The sequence below is a fragment of the Streptopelia decaocto genome, assembly GCF_964273445.1.
Source record: "Streptopelia decaocto genome assembly, chromosome: 2".
NCBI lineage: Eukaryota > Metazoa > Chordata > Aves > Columbiformes > Columbidae > Streptopelia > Streptopelia decaocto.
In genome coordinates, this window is record NC_138655.1 from 111,622,878 (window position 1) to 111,637,427 (window position 14,550).

The 14,550-nt window shown below is 37.2% G+C and overlaps 1 protein-coding gene across 11 annotated transcripts in view; it reads right to left on the minus strand.

Moving 5' to 3' along the window:
* The window catches only part of CLASP2 (cytoplasmic linker associated protein 2), a gene marked incomplete at its 5' end in the record, with an annotated part of 149,009 nt that overhangs the window by 75,309 nt on the left and 59,150 nt on the right, over positions 1 to 14,550 (minus strand). For all 11 annotated transcript variants that reach the window (XM_082044292.1, XM_082044289.1, XM_082044294.1 and 8 more), the window contains one exon: positions 14,351 to 14,497. In XM_082044292.1, the coding sequence (XP_081900418.1) occupies positions 14,351 to 14,497 (147 nt within the window). The remainder of the gene's footprint in view (positions 1 to 14,350; positions 14,498 to 14,550) is intronic.

Sequence of the window (14,550 nt, forward strand, 5' to 3'; positions counted from 1 at the left end):
AAAGGTATTTTGCACTCCCATCAATTACTTACCAATGTTCTGCCAAGATAAGAAACTTACAGAAATCAAACATTAAAAATTGACACATACAAGTCATGAATATCGAAACAAAATATTTGGATTTCAAGTATTCATAGTGCTTCCCTGTACACTATAGATCAAACAAGTATGAAGTTGCCTTTGCTAAATAAGTAGATGTTGTCATCTATTAAAGTATCACTTTTAAAATGAGAAAATAGAATGGACTACATAACAGATCTTCTAGCACCTTAAGATCATTTAATAATGCATCCTGAGGGATAAGAGCACATCCTTTATCTAAGGAATAACAACTTATTACTTTAAAGAGAGAGGAAGGACATACTACTATTTAAAATCCATGTGACATGTAGTTTAGGCACGCACTATCCCACCTTCCTTAGTCTCAACAACTAGTTCACTTCTACGGATCACTGCTCTTTGAAATTAATACTCTCAGAAAATTGTTTTATTGCATCTTTGCCTGGTAATAAAAAAGGTTATGTGTTTTTCTTAGCAGGTGACACTTTTTAAAAGTTATCTCTAAACACATGTTCACTTCTATTTCACTGATCTTTATCCTCCTCTACTGCATAAGCCCATATGCATACCAAAATAAAGTGCAAAATAACTATCTTCTCTTTATGATGTATACAAGTAAAAGGTCTATATCATTCAACTTTTCCCTTCCCGACCTCTTCATAGGTATGTTTACCAATTCACTCCACCACTGTTTCTATAGAGACTAATCAAAACATGACAGAACTCAACTCACTGTTTCCCAACTCAGGAGAAAGTCTTTTACTATGCTAACAAAATACATAATCGTCACACACATGTAGGTGCCTTCAAACAACTTCTCATCCTGCTGTACGGCTTAGCTGCCCTTCACAAAAGCAATGGTAGAACTTTACAGAACTTTCATTTCAGACAGTGCTGCCTACAGACTCGAAATTGATATATCTGTCAGAGCACACATATATTTATAAGCCATTTTGTTGTAGATTACCTTCTCAGACCAAGCTGTGATTATACATTTCTTAGACATACCTCTTTTGAGTGTTAATGCCTTCCACTGAATAATGCACGTTCTTCACCTTACCCACAGAACACGTAATTCTTTGACCAAGTACAGACAAGTTCAACTACTCAACTCCTAATGGCAAAGACACTGTAAACAATTCCAAGGTGCTGTGAGCCACTGCATTTAACACCTTTAAGTGCTCAGCAAATAACTAAAATCCAGAGCCTCATCAACTGTTTTTTTTCTTAAATGCAATTTACATTACCCTACCTTGGGACTCAGCCCACTGAATCTAACTGGGCCTCCCTCAGCTGAGACCCAGAAGAGAAATGCATCTGAAGGAGAGGGAGAACAATCCACACAAGTCATTTATCTATGCTTTTTGTTAGTTTTCATTCCTATTTCATTCATATCCTCCAACCACCCTGGTTAAACAGACTCACAGGGACACCTGCAAGCCTAAGTTACACTTCAAGAAGCTGGCAAGAGTCTACCAAATGTAACAGAGGCTTGATATGGCAGTAAATTAACAGCAGCTGAAGCACCTGAGTTCTAGTGTGGGTTTGTTGTTTACATTTTTTTTAAAACTAAAGCTCAATGAGTCTGGGGATGGAGACAAAGGAAACACACCTCTTAACTCCCGCAGACTACTAAGAGAGATGACATCTCCCTGAGTTAGATTTAAGGATTTCTAACATTTTGTGAGGCCTTAGAAAAAAATTTTTTAAGAAAGTTTTTTCCAGAAAAAGGCAGTGCCACGAAAAAGGGCACTGTATACAAGTGAAGAAATCACCCAGTCTTTTGCAGAGTCAATTTCTCACCCAGGAATTAATTCCTGCAGTTGAGTTCTTCCCCTCTTCCAATGGAAACCTTTGAAATCTTTCCATCATATCAGCATGACTTTGAGCTGCTCACTTGCTCTACCACCACGATGCTCTCCCCACCAGTATCTACAAAGCTGTGCATGATGGGATGACAAAACAACAGGACAACACTATATGGGAAAAGAAAGATACCACGAATGTGGTACTGGACTGGTATTTTTGTTTTGAAACAAGGAACTGTTTAATCAAAGCATGCTTCACTGTTTAATAAAACACACTAGCACTGGTCTAAAAATTAAGAAAAAAATGCTCAACTTGTATTTGGTAGCCATTTCTACTAGTCTGCTTTTGTGGGTCTTCTGACTAGAATTTCAGAATGAAAATTTCCCTGTGAAAAGGGGAATTTGAAAACCGGTACAGAAACTGAAGAGTAAAATAAACTCTAAAACTCTGTTTCACTTTTTGTTCTAAAATGTTTTTCACAACACACTTCCCTGTAAAAAACATGTAACTATTTTCTGATACAATACACATCACAAATTAAGTGTTAGCAAACTTTGAAAAGGGTACTGTTACACAAGTGTCTCTTATCCTTCAGAATTCTCTAATTGCAGGCAGTAACAGTATCTTGCTGAGCAACACATCTAGAGTAAGATGATGTGGATGGCATTTGTTTTCTAAAAACAAACAAACAAAACAAAAAACCCCAACAAAGCAAACCACAAACAAACAAAAAACAAACCTAAAGCTATACTCACATCTCAACTAATTTTAAAAGCTTCACTTCTTATCTACCAGACACTGAAGCAGAAGATGCAGATCATTCTGGATTAAAAAAAAAAAAAAAAAAGTACTGTTACAGGATAATAAACAATCAGCTGTAAATTAGGAACTGGCAACAGCTGCAGCTCAGCATAGGATAAGTGGACAGGATAAGCTCAAGTACTCACTCAGCTCTTTGTATAACAGGTTGACCAACAACTCCCACTCACTCCTACTGACCTCCCTCATTCTAGCACTAGTACAGCTGCATGGTAAATCACAACAGGGAGTGGCTAAACTGAGAATAAAAAAAACTAGCCAAGGAGAATGGTTTCAATGAGGCAAGCTCCCTGGCCTGCTTCACTGTGGGGCTGTATGAACACTGTGCCAGCACAGTCTAATGGATGACTCGGGACACAAATGATTTAGAGAGGGAAAGAAATGACACCAGGCAGCTTAAAGAATATAGCTACTGAAAGGCTAAGTATAGGCTGGAGGGAGTGGAGGAACATTCAAAATGAGCTGAAGCAAGGACAAGTGCAAAGGTAACCTAGTGGAATGGATAGGCTATCTCACTAAACACAAGGGGGAAAAAAACCTAAAGAGAGCAAATATACAACAAGAAAAAAGGCAAATGTACCCTTACAAGCTACAAATAAATTAATAGATTACAGCAACCAATTTCCTGAATCCCTATCAACAACAAAGACACAAAACCTAACCGTTTGTGAACAGAGTTCTTTAGCATAGAACATGCAGAGGACAGTGACGGTGCTCAATAACCAAATTCTGTTCCCAGTCCCAGTGAACAGATGTTGCAAAGGTCATATTTCATTCTTTCTTTGAATATATGTTCTGTTGTCTGTTAGTCTCTGAAATTAAGATTTTTCCTGAATCTTCTACAGCTCTCAGATAGTCTTTGCAAAATCTACTTATTTATTCTTGGGTGAGCCCTTATTACTATTTGATAAAACTGAAGACTTACTTTTAAAATGGTATCTGTTGGAGGGCAGGAGAGGGAAGTTACTGGTGCTTCATCATCTGAATTACCTGCTCAGAGATGGCAAGCATGAATTTTATGACTATGATTCTGATAAAGCCCTGTGTATAGATTGAATCTGAGTAGATCAGTAAGGAACCTTAATATCTTTCTAGGTATTATGAGAGGTATTAAAACAGTACAGAATAACATATTTTCTTCTGCACTTTTCACCATTTTGCTTCTGTAAAACATGAACCAAATGTTTGGGAAAGCAGCTGAAGATCAAGAACCTCTGAAAATTCCCTTCACGTTTTAAATTACTGAGACATCTAAAGCAATTTTATCTATTGTATACACACATCTTGACATATTAACACAATTTGAGGTCCCTTCAAATCCCTAACGTTCTGTGATTCTGTGAAAAAATGGTGGTCTTGCCTTAATTATATCAATGTTCTTATTTCCATGTTTGAAAGATTAATCTTTGGATTGTAATAGAAAAACTTCAATAAAAACCTCCCATAAGACAAGCAGAGAACTGTTCTTCAGTCTCAAATATCTGGATAAAGCACAAAAGTATTCTTTCATCAGGTGACCAAGAGACACTCGGTAAAGATGTCTTCAGGTCGCCTGCTTAAGTCAGGAAAACATTTGAGAGCAAAGACATAGCTCTTTCTTTAGTAAAAAACACTTTGATCAACAATAGACAAGGTGTTTTTTGCAAACAGGACAGATTTACTTTAAGATAGTTACACTGGTAAATCTTCTAGGACAGATATAATTAGACTAATTTAAATTAAATTATGTTAGTGCAGTAACTTCTACCAAGTTCAACTCGCAGCATAAATTATATCAGCCAATCCAAAATTGTTCTGATGTAACTGTTATCATCACTTACTGGCTTTGCTATACAAGCTAAGAACCAGATCACACCGCTATTTGCCATAGCTCTGCCAATAAAACTTACAGAAGACAAAACCATGAAAAACTGTAGTGATCTTAGTTCAGACTAAAATTTAAATCAGCAGAATTCCAGCTGCCTAGTCTCTGTTTTCTGACAAAAAAAAAAAAAACAAAATAATTGCATCTGGAAACAAATAACTTGCCATCCTCAGAAACCTCTTTGTTGTTATAACTTGTGTATATTCCTAGTGCTTCTGCAAGCACACATCTTGCCTACCACAGAAACCTTACAAATAGAACTTAGGAGATCACCTTATTGGGCTGCTCAACACATCTGACTGGTGGTAATAATAGTTATTACCTGCATAGAGAGGAAGAGGGAGAAGAACAGCAGAAGGAACATGTACCAGTCTCTTAAGCCATTGCGGCTCATGATTTATTAACTTAAGCTAAAATGCCTTTGACAAAGACACTGGGCAAACAATTAGGATCAGTGAACCTATTCAGTTGTTCCAACACAGGTAACTGGAGTTTTTTGAAATAGGTTTCATAAATAAAAAATATTTTTATATCATCAGATAGGATACTAAACCCAAATAAACCTTTTTTTTTGGCAGAATCTTAACTGGAAAAGCCTTCATGTTGTTTTAAACCAGCTTGGAAGACAATTCAAGTTATAACCAAGTGAACTCAGCAGAGTAGAAGAGCCTTAGCTGGAAAGCCCACTTTAAGGAAACTGACAGGTGAATTCTGTCGTGTTCAGCCCCAGTGACTGACATTCATCCTGAGCTGACTTGTCCACCTCAGCTCCTCCAATGCCAAAAGTCATTGTCCCTGAGGCAACCAGGAAGTCATTCAAGCTGAAACAGCTGCACAAACTGAACAAAATAGCAAAATACCTTCAAATACCCTCGTAAAACCTTCTGCTCCTTACTTTATCTGCCTATGTTAGAAACCTGGCAGATATGGTTAGAGAATTTTCCTGGAGAACCCATCTGCATTGTGCCTGCTTCATTAAGACATTCCTCCAACACGCCAGAAATGTTGCACGTTGAAGTTTCCACCCAGCAAGCGAGTGTGCTGCCTCTGAGGGTAGAGAGCCTAAGCAGATCTCTCCATACAACTACTCACCCTAGGAAAGAACAGGAGAAGGAGGAGCTAGAAAAAATTAGAAGTGAGCTACACTTACAAGGAAAGTGGTGGTACAACGTGTTTAACTATGAAGTAGCACATCTCAGTCCTTAGTCAGGGGCAAATACAGGACTTGTGCGCTAAGAGGAAGCAAAACACAATTCTTACGTGGACTGAAGATCATTTCACCAGCATACATAACTTAAAATTTAGAGCTGCTCTTGAGCATAAAAATTCCTTTGGAATTGTGTATTGAATGTTACACTCTCTAAGAAATCTAGTGAATAGTATTTGAAGCTGATTCCTAATACCGAATAAAGTTTCAACAACTTTAGCCTCAATTCCTATATAGCACAGTTTCACAGGTATAAAAGATTATGAATACTACCTCTTATTTTCACGTGCACACTATGGAGATCAATTCACAAGCATTTGTGAAGCACACAGAAAATATGACAAGTATGCAACAACAAAATTAGTAGTCTTTTACTTAGTACAAGGTTTGGACAACATACATTAGATAAGACCAAACCTGGGGTGTGGAGAAAAACAAGCAGTTCCATGAGCAACAAGAATATAGATACCTCATTTCCTTTAAGCTTATCTCATAGTTGATTAACGTCTGTTTCTACTCAACTGGAAGCTCATACAGGCATCTTTCAACCCATGCACAACATTCATGCTCACGCAGTAATCTTTCAAAGCACTCCTATATTTTGTATCTCTATTGGCACTGATTTTTCAGAAATATTTAAAAGGACATACATTTGAGACCCTGGCTCATTCGTCCAGTTTCAACAGGTGAGTTTTAAAGTTATGCAAATTTTATAAGCATGACAGCATTAGTCTTATTTTCATTTTTTAATATAGCTTTCTTATAACCTAATATTTATGTTTTACTTGAATTTTTTCCTAGTTTTACACCTGAATAGGGAAAATTGCACTAATTATTTTACATTACAGAAATTACTGCGAACAACCAGGAACAAACAGCTTATTTGTATCATCTATAATTTGTGTTGTAAAACAGACTGGTTTGGGATACTGTGAATTTTTTGGAGTTGTGGTGTAATAGCTGCAGAAAAATAGTATTTTCATTACTGTTGTCAGTTCTCTTTAGCTGTGCGTTCTTTTCTGAAACAATTTAAACGGAAACTGTAGTAAGAATAAATAGAAATAACTGGATGTCATTGCAAATTACAGTTTTTACACATTTTATTCAACACATCTTTATATTTTACTTATAAAAATTCACTAGGGCAAGACAGAAGGTCAAAGTGAATTGATTTTAATGCATTGCTTTTCTCTTATATTTTGAGAACATTTCATTTATTTGTTAAAAGTAATATTTGCACCTTTGAAAATGCCCTATCCAAATTATAAAAATAATTTGCATCTTATGCTTCCACATTCCCTACTTCTCTGTTTGAGACCATATAGTATTGTCCAAAGAAATGCAACTGGTTTTTTTTAAGACACTTGCCACAAAGAGGACTCACACCTGCTACTTTGCAAAGCAACAAGGTGGGAATGTTTTGTAAGGGTTGTGTTTGCCCACACTGTAACACAGGCACAGTCCATAAGGACTCAAAGTGGTGGGGGCAGCTGGTTTCAGACCAACTTCCTCCTTCCTCTTTTTCCTTCTGGATTCACCCTCATGAAAATATAAACCGATTGCTGCTTCTTCTTACTGCTTGAAAAAAATGAGTATTCAATGTTAGCGAAGTAAACAAGGGGTGCGCTGTCTGCCTTATTCCCATCACTGCCTGGTACAACCATGACTGCTAGTAAGATGTTTGGAACTACAACACAGGATGGAGATGTCAAAAGAAGGTTACACAGTGTGGTGAGCTCTTAATTTCTGCTCCACTGTTACTCTCCTTCTATTTTATTCATTTGTAAGCTGACTTCTGGGCTGTGAGCCTTTTAAGAGAAGACTATCCGATAGAGCACTGTACTTATACCAAGATAATGAATCCTACAATCTAATTGAAGCTTCTAGAAGTCAGCACAAAATAAAGTAGTATGAACTATCTGTCAATTGTCCTTGGGTGATGCAGAGAAAACAAAGACACTAATGAACAGTAATTATGAAAAAAAATTTTATATTTTTATATATATATATATATATGTTTTCTTTGAAGATATATGTATAGGTGTGCGTACATACACATATTTATAATTTATCGTGTTCATTTTTTTTCATTCAGAGTCCTCATTAAGGTGGATTTTACAATCCACGTGCTAAGACTGGCTGCAAAGGATATGTTAGAGGAATGAAAACCCCAGTGACTGGACAAGCATTTATAAGGGCCGAGGAGAACAGACCACTGCGCATGCATGAGGAAACCCCTCTGGGGAGTGAACAACAACAACAATAAAATCCAACAAGTGTCAGAGAACGTGGAAAGCTGGAAGTCCTCCTACTTCCCTGAATTCTGGGTTAGGTTAAAATAGCAGCAGTTCACAACTGCAGGACTGCAACCCAGCAATTGCATGGGCAAGGATCTCTCAGGAAGGAAGTTAATTGACATTCACTGTGGGGACAAGGAAGCAAACAGGCATTCTTTAACAAATCCTTTGATGCAGACTCTGATACCCAAGGCTGATCTCAAAGGCTGCTCAGAAGGACAAAAATGCTGATTTCAGCTGGGATCTTGCAGCAAAATCCCTGAATTTTACAACCTGGAAACCAAGAAAGGAAGCAAGTGCCACAGAATGGCAGGGATGCTTTGCTGACCAAAATTATGTTAGAGCAGTTTTGTATCATACAAAGGGCCAATACAGAACAATGAAAAAAAAAATCCCATTTTATTTTACAAGACAAATACAGCACTTTGGAAATCACTTAATGACAGATAAACAAATAACAGAGGAAAAGACTCCTTAATGTATTTTCTGCAGAACTCAAAAGTAAAAAATAAAAACCTGAAAAAGAACCTTGGCCATTGATTACCATGAAGCTTTTTATGTGCAAGTAAACACAGAACTGTCTTCATGAGTCTGAAGACAATCAATAAAGCAAATATAAGTTTAACCTGCTCCAAGTCCATTCACTAAAAATTTGTATTTACAGTTCCACAATTATTTAAGCCCTTTAACAAAAATGTTTAATTACAGTATGTAGTTTCAAGGAGGTTAAGTTCACCTGGCTAAGTTTTCAGAAGGCAAATATCCATTTTACAGTACCACAGTTGTTTGATGCAGAGCCTTTTGATTAAAACTGTTTCCTAGTAAAGCATCTGAACACTTCAAAATGTCTTCTGCTGGGAAATAGAGCCAACAGAAGCAAATCAGTACCATTTTAATACTTCTCAGCAAAGAGCTGTATTGCTGTTAATGAGAAGGAAAAGAAAGCATTATGATGCTGATAGAACACACTATAGAGAGAGATGCAAACTAAACAAAAACTTCCTGAATTTGGGAACAGCTTCCTGCAGTTAAAAAATGTGTTCCTGTAGTTAAGAAAAAACATGTATGGTGTTATTATCATTACAATAGCCTTCTTTCACCAAAACAGTTCACCCGGCTCACCCAAGTTACTTGATTTCTACCTAAAAGGAGATATTTTTCATGTTTTTTGACAAATCAATCTTTAGGAGGCCTGAGAGTTATTTCAAATAATGCCAGCATCAAACTTCAAACTGGCACAGTTACAGTCTTCATTGAGGACCAGATCACTGGAACAGTTTAAGAAGGCAACAGCACAATCTTTATGTTGGGAAAAAAAATGCATTTTGCATGCACGCACTTTTTAAACAGAAAAAAATAAAGCTATGTCCTTGAGGTTTCCCTTCATGTTCTTCACACTTAGCATCAACAACATTCTTACTCCAAAACAGCTTTTTGAACAGCAGCTACAATAATTCTGAAATTGGAATTAATGACATCCCTCTTGCTGTTTTGTCACAGCATAGGTTGTTTCAAAAAGTGTAGCAATGTTAGCATAAGCCATGTGTAATAATGCTAGTAGGCCAATACACTATATTAATAGATTTTAAAAAGCCAACAAACCATAGGTAAGAACACGTGACGCAGTATCTTCCCATTGAAGACAACTGAAAAAAGTAGGAAGTCCACCTTGTTTCAAATTAAAACACTGAGAATGATGTTCCAGCCTTACAGAGCTTCTCATAAAACAGATCATGGAAAGTTAATACCAACTTCTGTCATGATTAGGCTTCATCAGTAAGCTTTTCTTCCAAATGCCACATGGCTCTATTGAAGTAACACCACTCCTACATTTAATCAATTTGAAAGACTACTGACTTAAATTGGCATGTTGTGAAAAGAAAGGAGGCCAGTCTTGTTGAGGTTTAGACTGCGGTTTCTAGGCCACAGAATAGTATACAAGCAAAAAATTCCCTAGAAGACTTGGAACAGGGAGCTCACATTTGCAAGAGAACCTGCCAAAGCCCTGTAAGAGATCTTGAACAGTGCAGGGACAAGAATATAGCTCATTTGGCTAACATACTCAACATACATATTTTTCTACTGTAAATTATGGTGTCCCTTACAATCAAAAAGCTGCTTGCCATACTGCCAAGAAAAAGCCCATGAGTATCAATTTCTAGAAGGGCAGAACACACATGGTTCACATTCTCAGTAAGAACACCTTAGAGCAAATGGATATTTCCAGAGGCTCTGCCACTTAAATGAAAAGCTGAAAAACAAGCATGTCAGAAGTTAAGTAGATCAGCTGTGCATTTCCTGGCAAAGTACTAACTCGAGAAAAGGTATTGACCATGGAATGAGAAATATTCCAAAGAAAGCACTGCCCCATTACGCTGAAGACCCATCACTTCTCATTCATCACAAGCAAGAAAGTCAAGTGTCTGAACACCTCCCAGCAGTAAAGTCAGATGAGAAACAGACTGCTGGATTTCTTCCTCTGAGGACAGTACACCTCCAAGGCTGCCTGCTCTGATACTTCTCTGCCAAGCTGTCTTCTACAGGCTTAATCACACCTGTCAGCAAATGCACAAGTTCTACAAGCTCTCCCATCCCTACAGCTGCCAGGAAAAGGTCTTGCACAGTCATTCCCAGCACAAGGAGAGAAAATTCCAGCTCGAGTAAGACATTGCTATTGCTTATGTCCATACCTGTTTCACCTGACTTCCTGGACAATTTTGCATTTCCAGTGCCACCAAAGTGCATTTCCTACATTAAATGGAAAGTGCCCAACGCAGTGGAAAAAATACCTTTTTTCATATTGGATGGGTCCTTTCACTTGAACAGAGTATCTGGTCAGTGGTGAAATTATCCATTTCTTCACTAAGAAAGATCTCCATGGAGTGTATAATGAAAAGCCGAGCACATGCACATCTGAGCTATAATTCGGCAGATATGAGCATGAAAGCAAGCAAGCAGCATAGCTAGGAAGTTTAATTTTCTTAGCCTCAAGACAGCATAGCCTTCACTCCCATTTGAAACTAGGAAAAAGCTGCAATTTCTTTATTGTTATCTACAGCTGATAGGAAAAGAGATATTTCTAAAGTAATATCCTAGGAAAACGATGTCTGGAATGTAAAAGGCAGTTTAAATGAATGGAACTTGCAGTAATCTCAGCCTACGCTCAACACCATCTCTACCCGCACTAGCAATCCTGCCCGGTCACAGAAGACTGAAGAAAAGAAAATGCAGCAAAGGACTGCTTCAGCTCTGGGTCACTAACGTGACTTTGGAGATTTTTGTGAAAAGGAAAGAAAAAGCAACACAGTTAATGGAGCTGCTGCTACTTCTTCCTACAAGGCTGACCTGCAACATCTTAGTAAGCACACATGTATATATTAAAGAGTGTCAGAGAAGACTTGGGCAAGCAGGACCAACAAGTGGCTGAACCACAAGGTGAGCAGTTATGAACCTGTAATACCTGTTAGTCAGTGCTTATAAGGAAAGGTGAGAGATGACATTCCCATTGATTACCAGCTTGGATTGCAATGGTCAGCAGAAGGATTTGGGACTGCAGGATATGGCAGAGCCTTAGTAAATCAGTAAGGATGGATAACTCCTGAAACCATAGATTTGCTCCATAAAGATGGCAATTTTGAGCCTGGAGAAAAATCTCAGGTGTCCTTTAGGCACCAGCAGAACAGACTCTACTGAAAGTGGATGCGAAAAAGCATTGAGGTTTGTTTGTAGCCATGAAGATTCATGAAGTCTCAAGATAAACAGAACAGGATGCCCTAAGTGGACTCTTCAAACACCATGGTTCTTTGTGAAATAAAGCTCTCCAAATGCAGCACTTTGCCCTGTAATGACAGTGTGATTCTAGACACTTATCCTGTTCACATACATTTCTCTAGGAGCCATTTCTGACCGCTGTCAGGTTGGGCAGTGGACTATACAAACCTCTTTGTCTGACCCGTTCATATGAATAATGCTATGGGAAACTCCTCACTTCTGGAAGAGAGTATGACTTGATTGACTTGTTTAAGTAACTCTCTCAGAGAATACAGGCACTTAACATTTCAATCTGTTAGCAAGCTTGTTACTAGACAGAACTAGTTTAAACACTGGTATCCTTAAAAAAAACCCAGAAGTATGGAGATAGAGAAGAATATTGAAAGATACAAATAATGAGCAGCAGGAGTAAAATGAAGACAAATACTAGCTGCTAAAAATGAAAACAGTGATAACAGCCTTGCTGATCAACGATGACACATAGAAAATGCTAAAAAGAAAAGACTGAGGGTCAACTCAAGGAAAACCTGAAGGGAGAAACACAATAAAAAATAATTAAACTAGGAAGTATATAGTTATATGTAATGAAAGAAATCTGTGCACAAGTAGATTAATAGACCTGTAAAAGTTTCTCCCTGGTAGACAGAAAGAGAACAAAAAGTAGAGGTAGTCAAGAACAACTGAAGCCTGGAAGACAAATTTCTACTTTCTAGCCATTTGGTGAAGAATACAAAGGCCTAACATCTTTCCTACAAAATATTAAGGCAAAAATTCTCCATGGTCAAGCATCTGAGCAGTCTGCACAACCACGCCACAGATGCACATAGAGACGAGCATTCCAAGAACAATTTAATCAACATTATAAAGGCCAGCCAAACACTGAGTCCAAAATTTTAAAAATTCCTACTACAGACAGACAATTATATTTTTATAGAATAAAAAAAAAGGGAGGGGGGGTGGAGAACAGATGCACATATGAGCAGTTCTCAGTATAAAGCAAGGAATGACCAAAGGACCCTGTTTTTGGCATGTTTAAATTTTGGCCTTATTCCATGTATTCTTTCATTTTAATTTTTTGAAGTCTGGCAATGTAGGAAAAGAAGGAAAGAAAATGTAATAATTTTGGGGGTTTTAATCTTCTTTACTACTAAGTTTTTAGCTAAACTGAAAAATTAGTCCAGTGGTTATTCTGTTATTTTCTTTCCCCTGCTCTCCTATTTCCATGTTTTTACTGCACAGCATGTAAAGTGAAAGTCTACATGTAAAAACAATTTTACATGAAAAACCATCTATATTTAATAAATTATTATTAAAAGTAGCACATCCTGAAAGAAACAGGAATCCTGAGCATTCAGTTCTGGTAATATATACATTAGTCTTGCATGCAAACCCCATCATGCTCCGGGTTAAAGAAGATTATATTATTATTATTATTACTTATTTGTGCAATAATAATAAATACTAAGAGTCAATTTCAGTATATAATTTCCTTTAGGAAGAATTTAGGTGTGACTTTCTGATTCATACTGATATCAATTTTGAGTTATACTATAGTAATGCTGGTCCCACCCTATGGGAATCTTCAATTTATTAGGAATTCTGAAGATCAAATCAGAAAAACGATAAATTGACAAAACATTAGCTGTATCTTACTAACATAAAAATACTTAAGGCAGCTTGTTCAGCATGTATGTCTTCTTTCAAATTTTATGTTGTATCAATAGGAAAATGAAAAAATTACTTACAAAAATCCCTTACTGAAAGAATTTTTTTTCATAAAAAAGCCATACTCAAGGCATGTTATATTTCAACTTAATTATATATTTTTCTGAATGTGTACATGAACCATCAAAAAAGCTGTCACTTCCTTAGCAGTAAACAGTTGCTTTTGCTACATTACCCCCGCCCTAAAATAATGCGGATTTCCATGTTCAAAGACTATAATTAGTAAGCATCATCATTATACTGCTTTGAAGTCTACCACATAAAAAAATCCTGGCAAGGGTTTTGGCCCTCATTTTTTATCTTTCACAACCAATTTCACAATACTCTGACAGTTTAAGGAATAATACAAGTCGTTCAAGTAAAATATACACCTCTGTTGAGGCATATGGTTGATGGCTCGCCCTTTCTAGCCATGTGAAACAGTGCAGACCCCTACAGTAAAAATGTCATCTACACTGACCTACTACAGAATTTCAGAGTGTACTTATAAATACAGTACGTGATGCATGGATTCCATCAGAGGCATCCATATATTCATTTTACCACCAAAACTGCTACCTCCAGATGTTAATTTTATCTATGAGAGGCCTTTGTAAGCTAAACGTATGTTCACAAAAACCAACATCCACACACCTTTACATACGAAAAATTACGTAAAACAGGGTTCCTTACTGTTTTCAGCTCTGCAAAAATACTGCAGTCATGAATTAAACATCACCTTCCAAAGTTCTCTGTTTTGTGCCTGCTCTGGCAAGGTTTCTGGGAACACCGATTGGAATGTTAATAGCTTTACATTACCTCCAACCTTAGGCCCACCGGCTGATCCTGGCTTTCTTGCACTGTTTGAAGGATTTCCTGGCTTTTTAGGTGCCGGAACCTTGAAGGCTGAAGCAGCTGATGATGGCCTATTTCCATCCACTGACTCTTCATCATCAAAGCTTTTGTCTAGAAAAGGATACATTAAATAAAAATACAACTATTAGAATGGATGTATATTT